We start from the raw sequence: 19,794 nt of genomic DNA, 5'->3' as shown, positions 1-19,794 counted from the left end.
TCGAACCTAAGACCTCTCACTTACAAGTGAAGAGGAATAACACTAGATTGTAGTACTAGTGAATATCATTAGACCGTAATATAAAATGGCACGTGAGCATGACTTAGACACAAATTAATTTATTTTCTTAATTTTAAAAAATATATCAAATAAGAACCCTAATAATGATAGGAGCTCCTGCGCCCACACCCCCTCTAATCTCTCCCAGTAGCTTCCCACCCCACACCCCTTCTCTTTCATTGGATCTAGATTTCTAGATCATAGCTTGGAGACTCATAAATCGTGAATCAAATGTGACTCGATCAAGTTTGTAGGAGGTTTCATGGAGAATTGTTGGTTGCATATGGAGATAATAGGAGAATGGGATCATAAGGTGAAGGAGATTGTTATAGCTAGTCTAATATGAGGCTTCTCTCATCCCGTGTAGGAATATCATTTATTAAAAAAAAGGGCAAAAGACTGTTTACTACCCTTATGTTTCGTGGTTTTCAATATTTAGTACATCAAGTTTTTTTCGTCCCAGAGTCATACCTAAAGTGTAAATTTTGGGACAGTCTCATACATCCGTTAGTCAAACTGTTAAGTCTGCCGTTAACAGTGACGTGGCGCCCATGTGGACAATGACTGGGCGCCACGTGTCATCCACGTGGAAATTTTAAAAAAAAAAATTATATATATATATATATATATATATTATAAAATAATAAATAAATAATTTTAAAAAAAAAAACGTTTTTTTTTTTTTCTTCTTCTTCCTCCTTCCTTTTCCTTCTTCTTCTTCTTCCTTCTTCTTCCTCTGAATCTGGGTAGCAGATTCGTTTTTTTTTTTTTCTTTCTTTCTTTCTTCTTCCTCATTCCATCTCCTTCTTCTTCTTCCTTCTTCCTTCTCTTTCTTCCGAATCTGCCCATTTTTTTTTTTCTTCTTCTTCCTTCTTCTTCCTCCTTCTTCCTTCTCCTTCTTCTTCTTCTTCTTCTTCACATCTGCCCAGTTTTTTTTTTTCTTCTTCCTCCTTCTTCCTCCTTCCTTCTCCTTCTTCTTCTTCTTCCTTCTTCTTCTTCTTCTTCTTCCTTCTTCTTCCTTCTTCTTCTTCTTCTTCTTCGAATCTGCCCAGTTTTTTTTTTTCTTCTTCCTCATTCCTTCTCCTTCTTCTTCTTCTTCCTTCTTCTTCCTCTTCTTCGAATCTGCCCAGTTTTTTTTTTCTTCTTCCTCATTCCTTCTCCTTCATCTTCTTCTTCTTCCTTCTTCTTCCTCTTCTTCGAATCTGCCCAGTTTTTTTTTTTCTTCCTCCTTCTTCCTCCTTCCTTCTCCTCCTTCTTCTTCTTCCTTCTTCTTCTTCTTCTTCTTTGAATCTGCTCAGTTTTTTTTTTTCTTCTTCCTCCTTCCTTCTCCTTCTTCTTCTTCTTCCTTCTTCTTCCTCCTTCTTCTTCTTCCTTCTTCTTCGATTCTGCCCAGTTTTTGTTTTTTTTTTCCTTCTTCCTCCTTCATTCTCCTTCTTCTTTTTCTTCCTTCTTCTTCCTCCTTCTTCTTCTTCGAATCTGCCCAGTATTTTTTTTTCTTCTTCTTCCTCCTTCCTTCTTCCTTCTCCTTCTTCTTCTTCTTCTTCGAATCTGCCTAGTTTTTTTCCTTTTTTTTTTCCTTCTTCCTCCTTCATTCTCCTTCTTCTTCTTCCTTCTTCTTCCTCCTTCTTCCTTCTTCCTTCTCCTTCTTCTTCTTCTTCTTCTTCTTCCAAATCTGCCCAGATTCGGTTTTTTTTTTTAAATTTTATAATATATATATATATATATATAATTTTATAATTTTTTTTAAATTTCCACGTGAATGACACGTGGCGCCCAGTCATTGGCCATATTGGCGCCACGTCATAGTTAACGACAGACTTAACAGTTTGACTAACGGATGTATGAGACTGTCCCAAAATTTACACTTTAGGTATTATTCTGGGACGGAAAAAAATTGATGTACTAAATATTGAAAACCACGAAACATGAGGGTAGTAAACAGTCTTTTGCCCTAAAAAAATGTCTTAATAGTTGTGATAACTATTTAGAAGGAAGGAAAAAAAAAATTAACAAAAAACTTCCGGTACTATTTATTTTAACTAAAATCAACATTTTTATATTAAAAAGTCAATTATGATACTATTTACTTTACCCTTTATTTTATCTTTATCGTTAAAACTTAAAATTCTCAAGCATTTTTCATTAATTTTGCTAAAAAAATATTAACAGAAGAAACGTGGTTGGTCCGCTCCACTGGAGCAAAACGTGGCTCATGGCTGGACCCAAAGACAAGCTAGACACTTCGTTTCATTTAAGTGAAAGGACCACAACGATGTCGTGTAGATCCAGGGTTCTTACTTTTATTTGTTCTTTGTTTTTCATCCTCTCGCCGCTTCTGCCTGCCCAGTTTGCTCCGTGTACCTCACCCTCACCTCAGCCACCACCTCCCCTCCATATCGGAGGTGGCGGTTGTACTTCCATATATGGAAATCTCTATGTTTCCTTTATTCGAGCCCTTTTCCTTTGCAATTTGCATGCACGATTGGTTGTAAATTATACTGATTTGTTTTTAGTCCTGGAGACGAACTCCAAGGGTAGAAATTTTCCTTGGCGTTATGTATACCAAGTGTTTGAGGAAAGTCCTCAAAGAAAAACAAAAATTAGTTAATTAGGAGCTTAAATTTTGGAAATATGTTACGTGTTGGATGTTTAAGCTCAAGGGAGAGGAAAAGGGTTGTTCTGTTCAGTGTTTGGTTTCGACTAGACAAGAAAACCAAAATTAACATTATTTGGTAAAAGAAAAACTCAATGCCTCCAGTTTTGTTTTATAGCTACTTGTGATCAGATGCTGCCGTTTTTCTTCAATGGTCTAGACTACTCAGTGGTGTGAGAAATGAACAGTCATAATTGGATTGAGAAAATAATATTTTTGCTTACTTGTCAATCTAATAGATATAAAGCCTGACTACCGGTAATCCGGACAATTGATGACTTACCCCCCATACTGTGTTAAAAGTGTTTTAAACTTGGCTTATATGTGCACGCCTTGTATGTGGGTCGTAGCCTTTTTATTAGAGCCATGTCAGTGTAGTCTCTTTCGTCATCATCAGTTGCAACTCCATCCCATGAGCACATTGCCCATCTTTTATTAGACCAAAAGTCAGCAGCCCAAGCCCTCGAAACCTTCAAATGGGCCTCCAAACTCACCAAGTTCAGACACTCTCCCTCCACATACCGAGCTCTCATCCACAAGCTGTGAACCTTCCACCACTTTGACACCGTTCACCAACTGCTCGATGAAATGCCCACATCAATTGGACAACCCCCAGATGAAAACATCTTTGTCACCATCATTCGAGGTCTTGGCCGTGCCCACATGGTAAAACAAGTGATCAACGTGCTTGATTTGGTTTACAAGTATGACCAGAAACTTTCTTTGAAGGTATTCAATACAATACTTGATGTTCTTGTGAAGGAAGATATAGATATAGCTAGGGAGTTTTTTAGGATGAAGATGATAGAAAGTGGCATTGAAGGTGATGGTTATACTTTTGGTATCTTAATGAAAGGACTTTGCTTGACGAATCGAATTGGTGATGGTTTCAAGCTTTTGCAAGCAATGAAGACTCGAGGAATCACCCCAAATACTGTGGTTTATAACACGTTGCTTCATGTGCTTTGCAAGAACAAGAAAGTTGGGAGAGCGAGAAGCTTGATGAATGAGAAGGAAGCGCCGAATGATGTGACTTTTAATATTTTGATAACTGGGTATTGTAGATAAGAGAATTTAGTGCAAGCTCTTGTTCTCCTAGATAAGTGTTTTGGTTTGGGGTCTGTGCCTGATGCTGTCACTGTAACTAAGGTGTTGGAAATTCTTTGCAGCAATGGCCGTGTAATGGAGGCTCTCAAGCTTATTGAGAGAGTGGAGAGCAAGGGAGGACTGGTGGATGTGGTAGCTTATAACACCTTGGTTAAGGGTTTCTGTAGATTAGGCAAGGCGAAACTCAGTCTTCGCATTGTGGAGGAAATGGAGAAAAAGGGATGCCTTCCAAATGTTGATACTTACAATGTCTTGATCTCTTGTTTTTGCGAGTCTGGGATGTTGGTATGGCTCTGGATCTGTTTAAGGATATGGAAACAGATGGTATCTACTGGAATTTTGTTACGTACGATACGTTAATTAGAGGTTTGTGTGCAAGAGGAAGGACGAAAAAAGGGTTGGAAATTTTGGAACTAATGAATGAGAGAAAACACGGTTCTGGAGGCCAAATTTCTGCTTATAATAGTGTGTTATATGGGCTGTATAAGGAAAATCGTTTAGGCGAAGCGCTTGAGTTCTTAACCAGTATGGGGAAACTATTTCCCAGAGTTGTCGATAGAAGCTTGAAAATTTTATGGCTTATTTGGTATCCTATTTAAATTTTTTTATAATTTCTCAAAACATTTCTTAAGAATTTTTCTTGAAAACAATTTTCTTTAAGACTCATAAACTTGTTTGGTTTGCGATTTAAAAATTCTAAATCTTACAACTTAAACTGGATAAAGAGATCCAAAAAGAGGGGTCTGAGAGAGAAAGAGGATAGAGAATGAAAGAAAGTCAGAGATAATTGGAGGAAAGAGAAAGAAGTGAGAGAATCAGAGAAGATAGAGAGGAAGAAGAGCGAGAAAAACAACCGAGAGAATGAAAGAAAGTAAGAGATAATTGGAGGAAAGATAAAAAAGGTAAAAAAAGAAAGAGAAGGGTGAGAGAGAGAATAAAAGAGAGATAGATTTAGAATGAGAGGGGAGGAGAGAGAGAAAATAAAGGAGTGAGTTGAAGTTTAAAAACTCTAAAAACATACTTTTTTTGTTTTTAGAAAATAGACTGTATTTTTGAGTTAGTCTTGAGTTCAGTTTTTTAAAATAGTCCTACCAAACAAGTTTTTAAGGCCTAAAACTTGAAAATTGTTTTTGAGTTTAAAAAGTTAGATTCAAATAGAGTACCAAACAAGCTCTTAGGTTTCTGTGAGAAGGGCGCCACATTGAATGCGAAGAAGGTTTATGATCATATGATTACAGAAAACGGAGTTCCAAGTGCTATAATCTTTCATTGTCTAATCCATAGATTTTGCCAAGAAGACACTGTTCGCGAAGCTTTTGACCTAATGAATGAGATGATTGGTCATGGTTACTTTCCTCTTGCATCGACGTATAATCTTGTGACCAATGCGTTTTGTGACAAAGGGAAAGTAGGCAGTGCACTGAAACTTGTAGAGGACATGGCTGAGCGAGGTTGCTCACCCGATAGTGGAAGTTATAGTCCGTTGGTAGCTGTTCTTTGCCGGATGGGGGATTTTCAGAAAGCTTTGAGACTGGTTTTGCAGTTGGTAGAAAAGGGCATCATTTCAGATTACCTGACATGGAACTCGTTGCTTGTTTGTTCAAGTCAAGAGACTGTATGGTTGAAGGGAAAAAGTATAATCGATGTAAATAACAAGTTACACTATATTATTGAGAATTAAATGCAAGCTAGGGTCGACTTTTGGTTCATCGTGTCTTCTTGTACCCCTAGTGTTTGCAAAGATTATACAAATAAAAGATTTGCATGTGTATTGTATTTGACTCGTTAAACAATAACGACAAATTAAATTACAACGTTCTCCTCCTTCTACTTCTTTTTATTTATTTCTATAACACATGTCTTCATTTTCTCTCTTCTTGTATGCGACTTTATTGTACACACCAAACACGCGACAAAATACCGCAATTGACAAGCCTTGACAGTCTTCAACATTATTCCAAATTTTCTGTAGCCACCCTCAACAAGCCTCTACAGAACAAAAAATGAAACCAATAAATAATGCAACCTAGAACAAATAACAAAGTAAATAAAGGGTTGTGTTATCCACCATCCATTTTTACTTCTCACAAGCCTTATTAATTTTCGACCGTCGGATAGAATGAATTGAAAAAGATCAATAGACAAAAATTAATAAAAATATGTGAGGCATAAAAAATGAAGTGTGAAGGCACTATCCTAAATGAAAATGAAAATGAAATGACAATATTAATGCAACTAACAAAATAAATATATAAATAAAGAAATAAAGATTGGATAAGAATAAATACATCGACTCGACTCCACCATCGCAATCTTAAAACGGAACCAGGATTTGTTACTCACGCTCTATCCTAAGTTAATATTTTGCTGAAATTTTAACCAAGTTGTATTAATTTTTTCACCTTTCTAAGTTTACTGGTATTAGTTAAAAAAAGGTTAGTGGTATTATACTCAGCACTATTAATAGTTTTTTTCTTTTGCCAAATTTTTTTGTGTGATCCTTGTGGTGATACCTTACTTTTAAATAGACCCATGTGATGAAAAAACTATTAATTGTAATACTGTGATGAAATTCGTTATCAATCATAGTCCAATTTGAATTTTTCCTCATTCTTCTGTCATTTGTAGGGACAAAATTATTATTTTCATTTTTATTGATTCCATCAACCAATCATAAAGAGCCATATTGAGATAAAAAAATTTTATTTTTAAAACTTTTAGAGCTACAATAAAAGAATAAATAAACAATAAAATTACAAGGTTCATATTATCAAACTTTCTCATTTCGAGACAGCCAAGAGCCCAAATTCAAGATTTAAAAAATAATAAAATACCTCGTTGCGTTTAGATTAGAACATAAGTTATTATGAAAACATTGAATTTAGTTTCATTTTAAGAAGAACAGTAGTGGACGGTATGGCTATGGTTATGTGAGAGAGAGGAGGGAAGGTGGTGGGTGGTCGCGTGGCTGTGGCTGACAAGGGTAGGGATTGGAGAGGGATTTGTTCTTTTTTTTTCCTTCTATTTTTATTCAGATCTATTTATCCTCTTTTATACCTAACTTATAGTTTTTAATCTTGAAATTCCAAATACAATTTTCTTTCTACACCCATAATGAAAAAGAACAAAAATATAAAATATAAAATTCCAACACTAGAAATCCCGGGCCATGCCATCACTCCTAACCCTAACCACCCCCAATTTCTACCCCTCCCCAACCCCCATCGCCATCTTCTTATCACCCACAATGAAACCCCTAAAGATCTCAGCCATCAATGTCCCTTTCCCAACCTTTCGTCGGCCACACAATAGCTTTCTCTTCCATGCAGTCCTTCTAACATGTCTGAATTATGCCGAAATTGTCGATGTGTCGTATCTAACTATGTTGGACCATATGCTAATAATACCATTAATTTTTCCAATATATATATATTGACATGTTTCTTTTGGGTTTTTTAATCGGGGGTTGTTGGGAATAATGTTCTAATTTCCAAATTGTTGTGGATGGTAAGGGAGGTGGTGGTGGGGAGTTGGGAAGGTTAGAAACTGGGTGGTTGAGGTTTGAAGAGATAGGGTGGCTGGACTTGCCTATTGCTAAATTATTATTATTTTCTTTTTGTTTTTGTTGGGTGTGGAAAGAGAATTATTGGGCACATTTGAAATTTCAAAATAAAAAATAATAAGTTGAATGTAGAAAGATGATAAATGGGTCTAATAAAATTTCCCTTATAAAAAAGGGGAATTACCAAAAAGAAAAGAAAAAAGAATGGAATGACCTTTTTACCTTTGCATGTGGATAAGATTTTGACAAAAATTTCAATTTGAACTACGATTGATAACGAACTTCACCACATGATTAAGATTAACATTTTTTCATCACATGGGTCAATCTAAAATAGTGTCTCACCGTAGAGACAAAAAAAAAAGTTTAGCCTTGTTTTTTGTTGAGAAAGAGGACCGCTTAGTGGCTTTTGCCACAATAATCACCCTTTGCAGAAGCTGGAGGGGTATTTTTGTCTCGGCATGATCACGATCGTAGAGGGTGCGTTTGGTACGTGGGACGGGACGGGACGGAACGGGACGAGGCGTTCCATCCCGCGTTTGGTGCGCCAAAAATGGGTGGAACGGGCTGTTCCACGGGACAGATTTTGGGTGTTTTTGCGTCCCACCATCCCCCCTGGAACGGGTTTGTTCCACGTCTGTGGAACACAATGTTTTACCATTTAAAGATAAATATACCCCATGTCTTTTTCAAAAATTACACCTTCGTTCCGTCCCGTCCCGTCCCGTTCCGTCCCGTCCCGTCCCGTCTGCGTACCAAACGCACCCTCAATTCACTAACATTAAGAATCCTTTCGCATCACTTGACCACCCGTAATGGTATAGTATTCTATTTTATCCAGAAGTAGATAGAAGAATTATGACATCACATGGCGTCAAAACACTAGTTGAAGTGTCCTACATCCATTCCGTTGTTCACGCCGCCCTTCTCCAAAATTCCCAAAACAAAGCCACTCAGACTCAGACTCAGACTCAGACTCAGACACAACCACAGCACTATCCAGTATCCACCTTCTTCTTCGTCGTCTTCTTCTTCCTAATCCAATCCAATCCAATCCAATCCCATCCCATCCCATAAGCCACCACTCGCACAGACAGAACCACCACCCACTCTCCGTCTCCTCGATCCCCATCCCATCACATCACATCCCATCCAATGGATCCCAACCCCTCCAAATTCCCCATGCTCTCATACGTCTTGTCCCGCCTCCCCTCCTTGGGTCCCGGGCCTTCAAAACCCACCCCCGCCGCTCCTCCTGACCTCTGCGAAATCCGCATCGACGGCCAGCCGTCCGACCAGCCCCCCATCCTTAACCAGATGCCCCACCTCTCCGACCCCAAAGTCCTCGCCGCCATGCAACGCGCCGTCTCCGACGTCTCCCAGACCCGTTCCGTCCTCAAAATCCTCGGCGACCGACCCGACCACGAGCTCGTCGACACCGCCAAGGCCAGGCTCGCCGAAATCGACTCCGTTTTGGCCAAGAAACTAGAGGAGCTCGTGCTCTCCCCCCGCCCTCCCGACTTTGACAGGCTCCAGTGGCGGGTTCACCTGGCCGACAAAGAGGCTCAGTTGCGCGAGCAGGCGGACAAGGACAAGCAAGGTTACAAGGCTATTGTGCAGCTCGATGAGTTGCACTCCGCTTACGACAAGCTTCTCAAGGACGCCGAGCAGAGGCTAGTCAAGATTTACGAGTCGGCCATGGCCGGGGTCGTGGAAATTGAGGAGGAGGAGCAGGGCGGCGATGAGGGTTTGACCAACGGCCAAGTCCCCGAGGAGGTGGCTGGGATTCTGCAGGAGGCCTCCGGGACCACTCTGGATCGGGTCAACCTCTCGGGTCGGCAGTTACAGTTCTTGCCCGAGGCCTTCGGCTCCATTCTCGGTTTGCTCCTGCTGGATCTTTCCAGAAATGAACTCAAGGTTTGGTTTGGTTTGGTTTGGTTTGATTTGTTTTGATTCGGTTCGATTAAGTTATTGAGATTTGAGATTATGATTAGATTAGGAATTAAAAGAACATTTTGGGCAGGTTCTTCCTGAGTCAATAGGTGGGTTAGAGAAACTGGAAGAGATAAACGTGTCTTCAAATTTCTTGGAGTCATTGCCGGAATCAATTGGGAGGTTGCAAAATTTGAAGGTTCTGATTGCTACTGGGAACAAGCTAAGTGCCCTTCCCGACTCTATCTGTCAATGCAGGTAAAGAAGTTTATATGTTTTAATCACTCGAATTTCGAGTGAGGAATGGAATGATTAGTAATTTGGGTTTGTGAAACGTGATTAGGTCATTGGTGGAGTTGGACGTGAGCTTCAACGGCCTCACGTTCCTGCCAACCAACATTGGTTATGAGTTGGCCAATCTACAGAAGCTTTCTATCCAGTTAAACAAGATTCGGTCCCTTCCTACCTCTGTTTGTGAGCTGAGGTCTTTGCGCTACTTGGATGCTCACTTCAATGAGCTCCGCGGCCTTCCTCTAGACTTTGGTCGGTTGACCAATCTCGAAATCCTCAATCTCGCCAGTAATTTTACCGATCTAACTGAGCTCCCCGAGACCTTTGGTGATTTAACCAACCTCAAGGAACTCGATATCAGCAACAATCAGATTCATGCTCTTCCAGACACCTTTGGCCGCCTTGAGAATTTGACTAAACTTAATGTGGACGGGAACCCTCTTGTGATTCCACCCCCGGACGTAGTTCAACAGGGTGTGGAAGCTATCAAGATGTTCATGGGCAAGAGATGGTTGGAGATACTGGTGGAAGAAGAAAGGAAAAGCATGCTTCAGGTTCAAGAACAAGAAGGAGCAGGATGGTTGACACGCAGCACTTCCTGGTTGAAGGATTATGTGGCGGGTGTTTCCGAGTATCTGGGATCTCCAAGATCTCCAAGAACTCCTAGAGATCCTGTTCTTGACCAACAGCTATGATTTCATGCAATGCCTCTTTGATGCGCATAATGTGTGCTTACTTTCTGTTTCTTTGTTTATTTCGTCGTACTTGCATTTCCTGTATCTGTTGTAGCTTGGAAAAGGTGGAAGCCTCAAAATTTTGTTCTTTCTGTACAATAGTTGAACTTTCTGTAACATATATTGAATCTTAAGCGTCTTAAGCGTCAAATGTTGTCAACAGTGTCTCTTGGTCTGCTGCCATGCATCTTTGTTTCTTAGCTGTTTTCCACTCGTTCAATTGTTCAATTATTTAGCTGCATGCATCTTCTGTATTGTTCAATTGTTTCTTAGTGATATATACGACGACGTTATACGGTGTTTTTAGTCATTTGGGATAAGAATGATTGTGAAATTCTACCAAAATCTACGCTCTTTGAATTAACAAAACTCACAATCCATGTAGGTTTTTCGTGCAAGTTTCATTTGAATTCATTAATCTTTCATCAAAGCATATTGCGTGTAAAATTTATTTACAAACTTTTCAACACAGTCCAGCACCAAAATCGATCAACCACGCAATCAAATCAATTCAAAACAATGATGGATGTTTAGGGATTTTTTTGTTTGTGGTTTTCTGTTTTGGGCTCTTCTCTCGGATTAGGCTCTTGTTTGGTGCCTGCCTTGGGGTTTTTTATTTTTTTTTATTTTTTTTTTTTTGGTGCTTTAAAATGTATTTCGGCCTCCATGTATGTACTTGAGCTCTCTTGGTAATGAAATTTACCTTCGACAAAATAAAAAACAATGAGGATGTATAGCAACTATCAAGTCGAAAGACAATCGAAAAATCGTCGGATTTGAGAAATGTATGTGAATGTGAGTTTTATTGGCAGTCGGAAATTCAAAAATTATGAAATTTATTGAGAAATTGAAGGTGAGTTAATGAGAAAAAAAACAGACAGATCAAGATAGGTGTTTCTTCTAGATATGGTTAGTGTGGAGCTAAAAACCAGTCCCAAAAATTCAGAAGGCAACACGTGTACTTTTTTCTCAAGAAAGACAATATTGCTCTTATTAAATGGGCATGCTTCTCAAATACTCCTACACGCTCAACACCCCTAAAGGTCCAAGCAGTTGAATACGACTGCTCAAAGCTCTCATGCTTGTGGCATGGAAAAGTCAAATGCATTAAAGATAAGATTAATTACTAAATCATATCTTTAATACATTCCCAATTGAAGACCAACTCCATATCTATCAAGTAAGGAATCTCTACCATAATCAATTAGGGATATTCCCATCATCATTCCAAAATATTATCTCCTAATTAATATCTTGAAAATATTTTTTTCTTGCGCATCCTACAAATGACATTACTTGGCTAATAGGATGACACTATGTGTAGGACAAAACCTTAACCTCATGGCCGACCACCTCGTCCTATAAATACCTCCATCTTCTCCAAATTTCTGTAAGCTTTTCGCTATACAAAACACTCTAAACACTCATTTTTTTTCTATCAAAGGAACTAACTTAGACATCGGAGTATTTGATCAAAGGTGTTGATTGTTTTATAGGTACAATTTCGTCAAAACTGAAGACGGCAAATTTTTGCTATCATAGTTAGGAACAAGTATGACCTTTTTTACTACTTATAAACTTTAATTTTGTTTTGCCCGCGTCTTAAAAACACAAGAATATCAAAAATAAAATTTTATACTCTCAATTTTACACTTGTTTTATATATTAATGTTTTGATCACTTGTTTATCACTTAGTACTACATCCCTTAATATAAAGGTTTTTTTTAAGTTAAAATGGTCTCTGAGATTGGCATAGCTCCTCACTTTAGTCCTGGAGATTTGGAATCGATAGAAGTGTTCCCTAAGTTTGTCTATCATCAATCATTTGAGCTATTTCGTGAAAATCTCCATTAAATAAGGGAAAATGACAAAAATACCATATTTTTTTGTCAAATCATTTTGACCTATTGTTTATTAAATAGAGAGTATTTTTGTCATTTGAATCCTTATTTAATAAAAAAATTCATGGAAGGACAAAAAAATTTGTCATTTTGACAAACTCAGGAACCATATATATCAATTTTAAATCTCAGGAAACAAAGTGAAGAGTTATGTTAATCTTAGGGACCATTTTTGGCGAAAAAGCCTAATATAAATATATCATTATATCATAAGAAGAATAACTAAAGGGCGTTATATCTTTTAAAACATGATGGTTACATGTATGCATTCAGGAATTGGAAGCTTTACTATTTCTGTTTGTGCTGAGGACACATTAAATTAGGCCTTTCCAAACCAAGAAAAACATTTATGGTGCGTTTGTTGCACCGGGACTGGACTAGCTTTAGAACTAAGCTAGACTCGCTTAGAATTGACTAAATTGAACTAACTTAGAATTGACTAAGCTAAACAGATTTGGTAATGAGTTTACTAGACTAAGAAGCAGGATAATAAAAATAATAAATTTCTTTTTGAAGTAAAGAGTGCATCTGGCACCCCATGCATTTCAGAAACAAAGCAATTCTTACAGTGGTTTGAATATACATACAATCCCATTGAATCAAAAGATCAATTAAAGTCAGAAAACACACTGATTAAATCCCAAATCAAGCACAATTTAGTTCTAACACAATGTGAATCAAGTGTAACGGAACGATGTACGCCTGACAACAAAAAAACCCAACTTTGACAAACAAATGGAGAAACCACACAAACATCATTTCATAAGTTTTCAACTTAGGTAAGATGGTCCTCCTCAAGTTCATTGGACTTGAGCTTTTCAGTAAAAGTTGTCTTCCGTGAATCCAGCGGGGTTCCTGCTATCAAAGTCCATGACCACGCCAATGAACTTCGCAATGTCTTCCTCATCATCCGAAGCAGCAGTATTTGCTAAGAAACTACGCTCCCTTGTACCTGAAAAAGTAGGATCTAACTCAAATCACAACTCCCAAACTCCACAAATTCCACAACTCCCACATCACACAACACATAACTCAAAAATTAAAACCCAAAATCCGATCCAAACAACACAAAATCCTCCGTTTCGAAAAACCAAAAATCAATCCATAAAACTCAGAATCCTCCATTTACATAATCCAGAATCCAATCCAAAAACTCAAAATCCTCCATGCCAATCGATCTCTGCAAATCGACTTGGCCCAAAAATTCATAAAACCATTAATTAGAAGCAAAAATGGAGACGACGATCGAGTTAGAAAGAGAAAGAGGACGCGGCGGGAGGGGTCGGAGATGACGAGTCGTCGTTGTATATGACGCAATCGAGCACGACTGCGACGCGAGAGAGAGAACGGTATTAGTAGTTCCATGGTTTTCGGTGATCACGCTAAGGACCGTTCAATGAAGGCTTTAGCATAGGCAAGTAAAAGTAAAATTAGGGTGTATTCAATTGGGAATTCAAGGGTCTATTTGGTATCTTATTTGAAAATTTTATCATTTCTCAAAACATTTCTTGAAAAAAAAAATTCTTTAAGATTCAAAAAGGTGATTGGTCCGCAATTTAAAATTTTTAAACCTTACGACTTAAACTAGACAAAGATATCTAAAAAGAAGAAGTCGCAAGAGAGAGAGAAAGAGGAGAGAGAAGGAAAAAAAAGTAAGAGATGATTGAAGAAAAGAGAAAGAAGGAAGAGGATCGGACGAGATAAAGAAGAAGATGAGTGAGAGAAAGAACCAAGAGAATAAAGATAGCAGATTAGAGAAGAGACGAAAAAGGTAAAAAAAAAGAGGAAAGAGAAAGAAGAAAAGAGAGAGATAGATTTGGAGTGGAAGAAGAGAAGGGAGAAAAAAGAAATGAGTGAATTTTTAAGTTTAAAATCTCAAAAAACTCAATTTTTATGTTTTTAGAGAATATACTATATTTTCAAGTTAGTATTGAGTTCAGTTTTTGAAAATAGTCACACCAAACAAATTTTTAAGGCCTAAAACTTGAAAATTGTTTTTGAGTTTAAAAAGTTGGATTCAAGTAGAGTACCAAACAGGCCCTAAGGGATTTTAATGGATTTATAAATTCATGAATTTTTATAGAGTTTAATTGATTTGTAGAAATTTCATATAAATTTTTTATTCAATTCCCTTGAAATCTTATGAGAATATAGGAGAGATTTGTAGATACTTAAAATACACTACAAAATCTCTTCAATTCTCTTTAATTCCTCAATTTTTTGAAATTCTTCGAAATCAAATTCTAATTGAATACACCTAAAATGTTATAAACTTCTTCCAAATCCTAATTGAATACAGCCAGATTTCTAAGGATTTTAATAAACTATCTTAAAATTCTGATTCAATACATATTGAATTTCAGTGAATCACTTAAAATCCTATTTGAATACTCCTAAATTCAAAATTCCAATTGAATACACCTCTTAATTTCATTAAAGTTAGCCCGTGTGAGTAACAAACACGATTTCACACAAAATTTAATCCAATCCAGTCTAGTAAAACTTAATTAAGGCAAACAAAAACACCCCTCTTAAAAATTAAAAAACCAAGTGCCTACGTCAAAACGCCTCTATATCTCCGAAGTTGAAACCATAATTTTAAGGAGAAAGCTTGGCTGCTGAAAAAATCAACAGCAGCTCTTGCTGCTAGCGAATAACAGGTGGGCTCGTGTCCAAGTTGTGATTATAAAATCAATTACTTAAATACATGTCTACTTATGATTCGCTAACAGCAAGAGGTGCTGCTAATTTTTCAACCGCCAAGCTCTGTTCTAATTGTAATATTCAATTTCCGCTAGTAAAAGGAAAGCAAGAAATCGACAGTACTATACACAAATAACACTGAAGCCTCTTTTTTTTAAACTACTATCACTGTTCTCCCTTGGATACTACTTTGACAAAATTTCCCTCGGTGGCATGTCAACATATAGGCCGGGAGGGATCCATATTTCTGAAAAAAATAATAAAAATTAATTATCGGATTCACTTCATATCGAACTTCAACTATCTGAATAGTCTATGTTGTAAAGCTCAATCTATAGATCATCCTTACAAAAATTCAATTCAATCCAGAACTATTTGACCATTCAGTTGTCACGATAAAATTTCAATGTTTCTTATAGATCATATTGTTCGTCAATTTCTTTTAACTAAATTAGATATCTCAAATATTTCTGATTTGGTTGATACTTTGCATGGATGATCTATAAAGTGCAACTTAAAAAATAAACGTTCAGATCATTGAAGTCCGATGTTGTTTGGCCTCACAACTAATTCCAATTTTTTAAAAAAAATGGAGACCCTTGTGTCAATATTCTTAGACCTGTACATTTCCAAGAGACGAAAAAAAGAATAAAGACAAAGTATATGTGCTTGGTAAGCAGCAGCAAATAAGCGAATGCGTGCGACGGTGCAAGTTTGTGCACGCTAATTAGCGACCCAAAAACACATAACCTAAAAATTATATGTTGAACTTTCTATTTACAAAAAGTAAAGGAAAAACTAGGCAACTTCATCATTTACAACCAACATTCATATAGATATTAAAAACCAATGTAAACATAATGGTTTCAAGTTACTTCCCATCAATTTTCCGATGGCGAAAATAATATATAGCAGCAAAACTTCCCACTTACAGACTCAAGTGGAGAGGGATCTCCCCCATGGTCTGAGAGTTGCAATCAAAACCCAAAAAACGGCACATAGTGCTACAAGAACCGGAAGGAAGAAGAATCCCCTCTTTCTCCCTGCCCTCCTAGTTTCAGAATCATTACCTGCAGCCACTGTTGTACTTGCCGTATTAATTCTCAACCTGCTGAAGCTAGACATCCGTTCAAAAGCACGATTCACCAAAGCATTCTCTGAAGCCGATGCAGGGGTGGTAGGTATGGACTCCACAAAGGCCCAAAGAGCAGAAGAGAACTGACTTGTAGCACCTGCAGCCTCATTGCCACTTTGATTTTGAGTTGCTTGGGAAGGAAAATTTGAAGATTCATATACCACACCTAAACAATACCAGATACAAATCGCCTATATTAGCGACTACTTACAAGATTTTATAGGGACATTCCAATTTACAACAAAGGGAATGCCAACATATAACTAGAAGTGAGTCATGCAAACCACTGCAATCAATAATACATTCATAGAAACCAGCTTTTAGAAGAGTTTTGAAGCTGGAAACCTGCACTTAATAATACATGAGCAAAAGCATCGACAATTCATCGTCACTGTTATATGTACCTGGGGTTGAATACGAGAGAGATCCCTGATTTGGTTCTGCTCTTTCAGTGTTTGTCCACATCTGATTGTTAATCTGAGTTGATTCTGGATTCAGCAGATGGTTAACCTGGTTTTCAGCTACTGGATTGGGTTGTAAATGGTATTCAAACTGGTCTACTATATTATTCCCCTGAGAATTCATGTACTGATGATGAGCAACATTTCCTTCATCAATAGGCCCCAAGTCATGAAGAAACATGGCTGCATCATGATAAAAGTCGAATTCACTTAATCCATCTAGCTCTCCAAACTGCAAGTCATCTACAGGGTTCACAGTGTTTGGTACAGTAGGTTCAGGACCAAGGAGATCATCCATCTCCAAGAAATCCTCTTCATGCAGTGCAGGAGGGTCCTGGTCATAAATGTCAGGAGCAGCTGTGGTGACTTCAGATGCCTCGTAAGATTGCATTTGGGAGGCAGATGACTGCGTGAAGTCAAAGTTAGCATCCACATTGCGTTGCTGCACATTTGGATTGAACTCTCTGACAGGTTCTGCACAGATAACTTCCCTGGAGTACAGATCAACCAGAGTACTTTGGGTATCTTCTTCGCTAAGAACCTACAAAATGAAATTGTATAATGTTAATTACATGTTCGCAGTGACAGAGATTTAATACATGCAAGACTAAAATCAAGCAAAGAAAATTTAAAAGTACAAACTTTCTTTATTTATGCAATCATCCTTTATCAGGATTAAGCATTTAAAATACTGATTGTGGGGACTATTGTGGTAACACCTAAACCAGATCCATCAGCCTCTACGATATAAAAATCTTATTTTAGCCATATTTGCCAAATACTCTGCAATAGCAATAAACAACTAGCCCTGCAAGAAAATAAGGGAGTACAGTAAGTAGAGAGAAATTACCAACCTGGGGTGCTGTGTAACCGTACCCATTCATTTCAGGCAGCACAGCCTCATCAGCAATCTGTTTCATGAACTCCTCGATATCATTTAGTGCATAATGGACATCCCCATTGACTTTCACATTATCAATAGAAACAACATCTACAGCTTGCTTCACTGAGATTTGGTGATCAGCAGCAGACTTGATTACTGTGGATTCATCATCAACCCAGTCTTCTTCCCTAAATGGTGCCCCATATTGCTCGCCATTTTTGGGACCAGGTCCACTTTTTTTGTAAACCTTGTAGAGAGCATAGTATTGCTAAAACAAAGGAAGAACAAAATGGTCAGTTTTAGCTTACAGAATAAAAGAAATTCAAGAGCATATTGAAAAGGATGTTATTCCAATTAATACCTGTACATTCTGGCATCTCTTGAGCTCTTCCTCATCCAAGGTATACTCATGCATCACCCAGTCGGTGCGCTCCCCACTAGGTGCACGGCCTTTGTAATAAACTAAGGTCTTCTTCAATCCAACAGACCGTGAATAGCATACAATGGTACGATCCTTTCCTGTAGCTTTCCAATACCCGTGTCTGGTTGCCCTGCTTGATCTTCCTCCATTAGGGTATTTCCGATCTCTCGGACTGAAAAAGAACCATTGCCTGTCTCCAGTTTTCAACAGAGATAGTTCTGCATATCACATTCACTAGTTAGTAACCATATTCAATCAACAAAAAATGTGAAAGGTTAAACAGCAAAAATTGTGAGAGGCTAAACAACAAAAATTGTGAGAAGTTAAACAGCTATCTAATACATAAAACTAAGATTAGCAGATGAATTAAAATTAATGAAAATCAGAACCATTCAAAACCATTTCCATCCCAAACGCAACCGGATTAACAGACACATATACTTGGCATTTTAAAGTTGGGATTTATAAACCAAGGGCTAAGAACAAATATTAAATTACTTTACTCCTAAATGCGTAGCTTTATATAGCACAAACTACTGACATTATAGTAGTTCATTTTATTAGATCATAGAAAATATCACCACATAGCATCCTGCAAAATTCGAGGAGTGTGTGTCGAAACAAATCTGAATAGGAATGAAAACCCTGTTAACCAAACCCATCAACAATAACCAAAGTATAAGCCAAACCAATCCAAATCAACATGGCGAAATCCAGTCAACAAAACAAAAAATACTCCGAAACCCATCAGCCAATACACAGCAAGAAGAAGCAAAGCAATCTAAAAAAAAACCCAAAATCCGCAATGATCCCAACAGTTAAAATTAGGGTTTTAAGAATTAATGCACCAATTGGACTTTGATCCAAAGGGTTGACCCGACGATCAAGACTCTTCTCACTTGTTCTACAGCAATCAATCATCCACACAAAACTTTTGACTTACACAAAAACCGATTCAAAAAACCAAAACAAATACCCAAATTAATAACCAAACAATCAAAACCCACAAGCCCCAAATCCAAAATCATACTAAAAATCAATGCTTTCACAAAAAAAAACCTCCAAAACCCACAAACCCCATATCAAAAATCATACGAAAATCATACCAGGAAGTTCGTCAGGGTCCCACTTGTAGACGTCGGTCTCGGCGATGACGTCAATCTTGAGCCTCTTCTTACAGATCTTCCGCTTCAGATAGTAGAGGACAAGCTCCTCGTCGGTGGGATGGAACCGAAACCCCGGCGCGGCAAAGTGGCCGTCACAGAAAAGCGCGGCTGAATCGTCCTCCGTCACCATCGCTTCCCCAACAACAAAATCAAGACCGTCGAAGAAACAAAAACCGAAAAACTTCAACCGATCAAACACAACAGAGAGAGAGAGAGAGAGAGAGAGAGAGAGAGAGAAAGAGATGTGGATAATTGAGAGAGAAAGAAGAAAAGTCCTACATAAACACAGTAGGACTCTCCTAAGGCAGGAGAGAGAGAGAGAGAGTGGATGGAGGTGGGGGTCAATGCGAATAGTCAGAGGAGGAATAGGGCGGATGAGGCGTTCTGTAGTGCGAGAGAGGGGATGAGAAGTTTCCTTGTTATTTTCGAAGGATTTTGCTCCCTTTTGTGTGTGTGAAAGCGTGGCGGGGACGTAAGCTGGGCGGGTTTAAGGTGTTGCGCGGTTGGATGATTCGCTACGACTCTCGCTCTCGCACTCACACTCGCACTGTGATTTGTGCACTGGATCTTAAGATATTAGGGGGCCCGCTTGGTGGTTTCCATGATTTGGTGGTACTTAATTTTTGTCTTGATTGATATTTTTCTTCTTTTGGAAGATATGAATTTAATTAAATTGGCTAAAACGATGTATTTTGCATTCTAAACCCAAGTAAATTTTATTCATCGTAATTTAAATAATTTTTAGATAAATTTAGCTAGTTTTACATGTACAACAAGATATGAA

The 19,794-nt window shown here is 37.9% G+C and overlaps 2 protein-coding genes and 1 pseudogene across 2 annotated transcripts; 2 read left to right on the top strand and 1 right to left on the bottom strand.

Moving 5' to 3' along the window:
* The first annotated feature begins 3,103 nt into the window (after nt 1-3,103).
* On the top strand, nt 3,104-5,501 carry LOC114827352 (pentatricopeptide repeat-containing protein At2g17525, mitochondrial-like; annotated as a pseudogene).
* A 2,706-nt stretch (nt 5,502-8,207) lies between these two features.
* Nucleotides 8,208-10,499, top strand: LOC103443913 (plant intracellular Ras-group-related LRR protein 9-like). Its single transcript, XM_008382816.4, has 3 exons — nt 8,208-9,299; nt 9,406-9,572; nt 9,658-10,499. Exons 1-3 carry the CDS (start codon nt 8,538-8,540, stop codon nt 10,298-10,300), a joined length of 1,572 nt encoding a protein of 523 aa, XP_008381038.3. The 5' UTR covers nt 8,208-8,537; the 3' UTR covers nt 10,301-10,499.
* A 5,259-nt stretch (nt 10,500-15,758) lies between these two features.
* Nucleotides 15,759-19,548, bottom strand: LOC114827515 (NAC domain-containing protein 17-like). Its single transcript, XM_029109421.2, has 5 exons — nt 18,951-19,548; nt 17,785-18,062; nt 17,395-17,691; nt 16,484-17,081; nt 15,759-16,245 (listed from the first exon to the last, which is right to left on the bottom strand). Exons 1-5 carry the CDS (start codon nt 19,138-19,140, stop codon nt 15,881-15,883), a joined length of 1,728 nt encoding a protein of 575 aa, XP_028965254.1. The 5' UTR covers nt 19,141-19,548; the 3' UTR covers nt 15,759-15,880.
* Between the last annotated feature and the right edge of the window lie 246 nt (nt 19,549-19,794).

Source organism: Malus domestica, chromosome 10, assembly GCF_042453785.1.
Source record: "Malus domestica chromosome 10, GDT2T_hap1".
Lineage (NCBI taxonomy): Eukaryota > Viridiplantae > Streptophyta > Magnoliopsida > Rosales > Rosaceae > Malus > Malus domestica.
The sequence above is the reverse complement of the archived record's forward strand: the minus strand, read 5'-3'. Positions and strand labels throughout refer to the sequence as shown.

Coding starts and splice junctions, on each gene's coding strand:
- LOC103443913 (XM_008382816.4), top strand. CDS start 8,538: ATGGATCCCAACCCCTCCAAATTCCCCATGCTCTCATACGTCTTGTCC. Junction 9,300..9,405: donor TTTCCAGAAATGAACTCAAG/GTTTGGTTTGGT, acceptor CATTTTGGGCAG/GTTCTTCCTGAGTCAATAGG. Junction 9,573..9,657: donor GACTCTATCTGTCAATGCAG/GTAAAGAAGTTT, acceptor AAACGTGATTAG/GTCATTGGTGGAGTTGGACG.
- LOC114827515 (XM_029109421.2), bottom strand. CDS start 19,140: ATGGTGACGGAGGACGATTCAGCCGCGCTTTTCTGTGACGGCCACTTT. Junction 18,063..18,950: donor GGACCCTGACGAACTTCCTG/GTATGATTTTCG, acceptor TGTGATATGCAG/AACTATCTCTGTTGAAAACT. Junction 17,692..17,784: donor AGAGATGCCAGAATGTACAG/GTATTAATTGGA, acceptor CCTTTGTTTTAG/CAATACTATGCTCTCTACAA.